General features: G+C 37.6%; 1 protein-coding gene across 1 annotated transcript in view; it reads left to right on the plus strand.

Moving 5' to 3' along the window:
• LOC141719937 (uncharacterized) overlaps positions 1-2,492 on the plus strand; it is a 109,551-nt gene extending 107,059 nt beyond the window's left edge. The window contains exon 2 of the mRNA XM_074522298.1: positions 2,358-2,492. Within this exon, the coding sequence (XP_074378399.1) occupies positions 2,358-2,492 (135 nt within the window). The remainder of the gene's footprint in view (positions 1-2,357) is intronic.
• Positions 2,493-6,000: the final 3,508 nt, after the last annotated feature.

Below are 6,000 nucleotides of genomic sequence, written 5' to 3' on the forward strand. Positions count from 1 at the left end.
AACCCTGACAGTGGTGTAAGAACAAGAAAAGCCACTCAGAATAAATGTCTCTACCATTCTTTTCTATCTTAAACTGAACCTAAAAAGGTTGAAGAAGCTCTGCAAGAGCTAACTGGCTCACATCAATGTAAGAAGAGCTCAATGAATTTGAAAGGAACAAAGTCTGGACTTTTATGCCAAGACCAAAGAATAGATCTGTAGTTGGCACAAAGTGGGTGTTCAGAAACAAAACTGACAGTGAGGGCATTGTTACAAGGAACAAAGCAAGACTGGTTACAAAGGGTTACTCACAACAAAAAGGCATTGATTATGATGAGACATTTGCTCCAGTTGCAAGGCTAGAGGCAATAAGAATCTTTATTTCCTATACTACTCACAAGAAGGTTAAGGTGTTCCAAATGGATGTGAAGAGTGCATTCTTAAATGGAGAACTCGAAGAGGAAGTTTATGTTGAACAACCTCCAGGGTCCATTGATCCAAGGTATCCAGATCATGTCTACTTACTGGATAAAGCACTTTATGGACTAAAGCAAGGTCCTGGTATGAAACACTTGCTCTATTTCTGCTAGAGAGTGGTTTCACAAGAGGTACAATTGATAAAAATCTCTTTTATAGATACCATGGTAAGGACTTGTCATTAGTACAGATATATGTTGATGATATCATTTTTGGATCTACTAATGATAAACTTTGTGAGAGATTTGCAAAGCTAATGCAGTCCAGGTATCAAATGAGTATGATGGGAGATTTGAGTTATTTTCTGGGGTTACAAGTCAAACAGATTGATGAAGGAATCTTCATAAATCAATCCAAATAAACCAAGAATCTACTCAAAAGATTTGGAATGCAAGACTGCTCAACTGCATCAACTCCTATGGCCACTGCAACCAAGTTAGATTTAAATATTGGTTCTTCAGTAGATATAACTAACTACAGAGGTATGATTGGCTCACTCCTATATTTGACTGCTAGTAGACCTGATATCATGTATGCTACATGTCCCTGTGCAAGGTTCCAAGCTGACCCTAGAGAACCTCATCTATTAGATGTGTAAAGAATTTTTAAGTATCTCAAAGGCACCATGAATCTGGGATTATGGTATCCTAGAGATTCAGACTTTAATCTAATTGGATATTCAGATGCTGATTTTGCAGGATGCAAAATAGACAGGAAAAGCACTTCTGAAAGCTGCCAATTCCTTGGTGGCAGATTGGTTTCTTGGTACAACAAGAAACAAAAGTCAATTTCCACATCTACTGCAGAAGCAGAATACATTGTTGCAGGAAGCTGTTGTGCTCAAATTCAATGGATGAAGAATCAATTACTGGATTATGGGTTAGACTATTCTTCTATTCCTATATATTATGGTAATCAAAGTGCTATTGCAATGATAGGAAATCCAGTGCAGTATTCAATGACTAAGCACATCAGTATCAAATACCATTCCATAAGGGAACATGTGGAAGCTGGTATAGTGGAATTGCTATTTGTTTCAACAGATCAGCAAATAGCAAATATATTCACCAAGCCTCTATGTGAAGCTACATTCACAAGATTGGTAAACGAATTGGGAATGATTTCAGGACAGTTCTCAAACTCTGATAATTAAGTCTGCTAATATTATTGAAGCATGGTATCTTATTATTTGTCAGTACTTGTTAGATACCGATTCATATGCTAAATGTCGATGCCATCATAACATGCAAATTATACTAAATTATCTTATGTGAAAATTGCATGTTGAACTACTGATTATGCTTATAAACTCTGTTATTAGTTAAACTTGCTTTGACTGATAGTTTATGTCAGTAGTTGATAAGTCCTGATAATTATGATTACATGCTGATAATGGTCAAACTTTGATTGACTATTTTTATGAAGATATTATTTTAGTCAGTATTGTAATTACAAGGTTGAAGTTTGCCTCAGATGGAAATTTTTCATGGTTACATAAGTTTTTGCAAAGAGTAAGGTTTTGAAACACGTTCGTTTAATGCATAACTTTATTCTCGGGAACACATATTTACATGATTACTTTTATAGTCAATCATATATTGCCATGTGTCCTATTAAACTGAATGTGACTAAGTTAGTGGGAAAAGTGTTGTATAAAATCAATTTTGATTTTAGATAATACTTTAGTTATCTTCGGTATCTTCTTCATGCTACTTTACCCATCTCAAAGTCGTAAACTCTGAAACCCTAAATACTGCTCATAGATCTTTCTTGAAAAATTAACCATGACTTCACCTGCTGCTTCTAAATCATTTGATTATGGTGGTGCAAAGTTTGTGACTAACAACTATTCAGCTATTTTGTCTAACGACAGCGTGAAAGTTGATTTTCACATTTTTTAGGACTTTCTTAGATCCGGTGAGATTGGGTTTGCTCTCACAGCTCCACCCACAATCTCTGGTGACCAGGTGCTTGCTATCGGGGGGAATGGAGTATTTGATGATGGAGGAGCCAATGGATCTCAACAAGGGTTGTAACTCCTCAAACTGTAAGGGATGTATTACAGTTTCCTTCTTATACCTCCTACTCAGGACTGGTAGGTGATATTGAGATGAGGAGATTCTTCACTGAGATTGACTATGACAAGGATTCTTTACTGAAGTGTTTGAGAGGTACAATGCATTGATCAACAACCTGAACATTAATGGTAAATACTATTCAATCAGGGAGGTCAACAAAAAGTTCCTTTTAACACTGCCAACTCATCTCGAACATAGAATCACTGCCATAAGAGAAGCAAGAGATCTGAGTGAGATTTCTTTGGAAAGGCTCTATGGTGTGTTAAAAACCTATGAGTTGGAGCAGATTCAGCAGAAGGAATTCTACGGGAAAGGAGGAGTGGTCAGCACGTCTACTGCTCTAGTAGCTGAAGAACAACAATAACAACCACAACAATAACAACAATCTCAATAGTCAGAGAGAATGGTACAGTCTTCCAAGGCTGAAGAAAATGTGATAGTAGCACAATTTGATCCTCCTACTACAAATCAATCAGGAGATGATTTTTATTCCTTGGAAAAACTGGAGCAATTGGAATATGAGTCAATGGCCCTGATTGTCAAGAGATTCTCCAATGTCAGATTCAAGAGGAATCCCAAGTTCAAGTACAAGTCCAACTACAACAGATTCCAGAAAGGTGGATCTTCATCCTCTAACACCAGCAGTGGTGGGTACAAAACAGGGATGGTTGATCGAAGCACCATTTGATGCTTCAACTGCAATGAGTTGGGACACTTTGCCACAGAATGCAGGAAGCCAAAACAAGTTAGGAAGAACTCTTATGTAAATATCAGAAGAGTAAATCTGAAAGGGCTTACCTGGCAAAGGGAAGAAGCTGGGATGATACTGACAGTGAAGATGAAGAAGTTGGGAATCTTACTCTCATGGCTAGTGATGCAAACACCTCATCGTCAAGAAAAGAGGTAAAATTTACTGATGCTGAATTAGTTTATCATCTAGGAGGCTCCTTAGATTGTGCTCGTCGTGATAATGAAATGTTAACTCAACAAATCAAAGACCTTGAGAAAGAGGTCAATGAATTAAGACTTGTGCATATTAATCAAGATAAATTAAAAGAACAAGTATCTTTTCTAGAGAATAAAGTTGACTGTTATAGACAACTCAAAACTATTCTCAAAGACAAGATCACCGGTCTTGAGACTATGGTCAAAGCTTACTTTAATTCTTGCTCTAAGGCTAAAGAGTTCTACAATAAGCAAGCTATTAATCAAACATCTGGAGTAGGTTATGATTATAATGTTGCTATTGGAGAATTAGGCATAAACTCCCCTCCTCGTGTCTGTGCTAAAGGTAGGGAAGTACCACATGTGCTTAAGGGTGTTGATGAACCCCTCTATAGAAAATCAATTGTTGAACCATTTGATGAGACCTCATTTATTATTCAAGAAGAAATCTGTGCTGAAGATCTTGCTAATGAGAAAGGTGTTTCCAAGTCAAGTGTGTCAAAGGTTCCAGTCAAAGTTGTGAAAGCAACTGAGACTAACTCAGACACACATGAGTTGGATAACAAAAATGCCATGTCTACCATGCATAAGTTGCCTGTTGTTAATCCCTCTCATAAAGCATGTGGTGTTCCTGATTGTATGTCTTGTGCTTTTAATTTGATGTATGCTTATTTTAATGGTAAGCATGTTTCTAATGATAAGACTACTCCTCGTCAGCATGTGAATAATAGGAAGCATGATAGGTCTAAGACTGTTAGTCCTTCTAAAGCTAGAAAGGAGACATTTGTGCCTAAGCCTAAACAGAAATTTGTCAAGGCTGTTTACAAGGTCAAATGTCCAGTCATTGAGAAAGTTGAGAACATTAAAGTTAAGAATGTTGTTTTGCCTGATAAAGGCCAATTTTACAAGTATGCCGGACCCAACCAAGCTTGGGTTCCGAAGAAGGTCTAATCCATTTGTATTGCAGGGCATTAAACAGGTACAACCGGTAGTGTGGATTCTTGACAGCGGATCGTCAAGACATATGACCGGAGATAGAGCCCTGCTATCAAATGTGGTTGAGAAAGCTGGCCCAGTGGTTACCTTTGGAGATAACAACAAAGGTCTAACTGAGGGATATGGTTGTTTGCTAGCTGGTAATGTTATTATTGAAAATGTGTATGTTGTGCAAGGACTTGAACACAACCTGCTTAGTATTAGTCAGTTCTGTGACAAGGGCTACAATGTTTTATTCGACAAGCTGAAGTGTCAGATTCTGCACAAGAAAAATGAAAAACCCTCCTTGATGGGAATCCGGAAAAGAAATCTGTTCGTAGCTGAAATGAACTCTAGAAGCAATCCTGAAGTCAATTGTTTCTATTCAAAGGCATCGTCAGATGAGAGTTGGCTATGGCACAAGAGACTTTCCCATCTCAATTTCAAAACAATGAATTCTCTTGTCAAAAGAGAATTGATCAGAGGTCTGCCTCAGCTGGAATTCTCCCCAGAAGGACTGTATGAGGCTTGCCAGAAAGGAAAGTCAAAGAAAGCAAGTCACAAAGGCACTGACATATCCTCCATAACTGGTGTTCTGCAATTATTACACATGGATTTATTTGGACCAGTTAATGTTCTTTCAACGTCAAAGAAGTGTTACTGTCTTATGATAGTTGATGACTATTCCAAGTATACATGGGTTTTATTCCTTCACTCTAAGGATGAAACACCACAAGTTGTGATTGATCATATCAAGTTGATCGAGTTAGATTCTAATGTCCCTGTAAGAGAAATAAGGTCAGATAATGGAACAGAATTCAAGAATTCACTTTTCAATGGATTCTGTACAGACAAAGGGATTACCAGACAATTTTCAGCTCCTAGAACCCCTCAGCAAAATGGAGTGGTAGAAAGGAAGAATCGTACATTGATTGAAGCTGCAAGAACAATGTTAAGTGAATCAGGTCTTTCAATGTACTTTTGGGCTGAAGCTGTCAATACTGCATGTTATACTCAGAATCGAACTCTAATCAACAAAGACTTCATGAAAACTCCTTATGAGATTATGAATGAACAGAAACCTTCTATCAAATACTTTCATGTATTTGGTGCCAGATGCTTCGTGCTCAAGGATGGAGATGATCGCCGTGGTAAATTCGAGGCAAAGGCATATGAGGGTATTTTTGTTGGATATGGAAGAAGATCATACAGGGTGTATATCATTGATCAACACAAAGTAACTGAAAGTGTAAATGTTACATTTGATGACACTAAACTCCCTAGTATCCAAACTGAAGATCCTTCTGAGAAACTGAAGTTTGATGATATGTCAGATTCAGAATGAGAACATGATCAAGAACCTGAGGTTGTTGCTGGTGAAGAACCTGTTAATCATGATGATACTCAAGGTAATGGTGATGGAAACATTGGCAACAATGGAGATACCACTGCTACTGACGAAGAATCATCAAGTCAACCTGACAACAACTCAGGGGGAGATGTTAAAGGATCAACTAGTAGGACACAACATCCCAATGTGTTTCGA

This window comes from Apium graveolens, chromosome 4 (assembly GCF_009905375.1).
Source record: "Apium graveolens cultivar Ventura chromosome 4, ASM990537v1, whole genome shotgun sequence".
NCBI lineage: Eukaryota > Viridiplantae > Streptophyta > Magnoliopsida > Apiales > Apiaceae > Apium > Apium graveolens.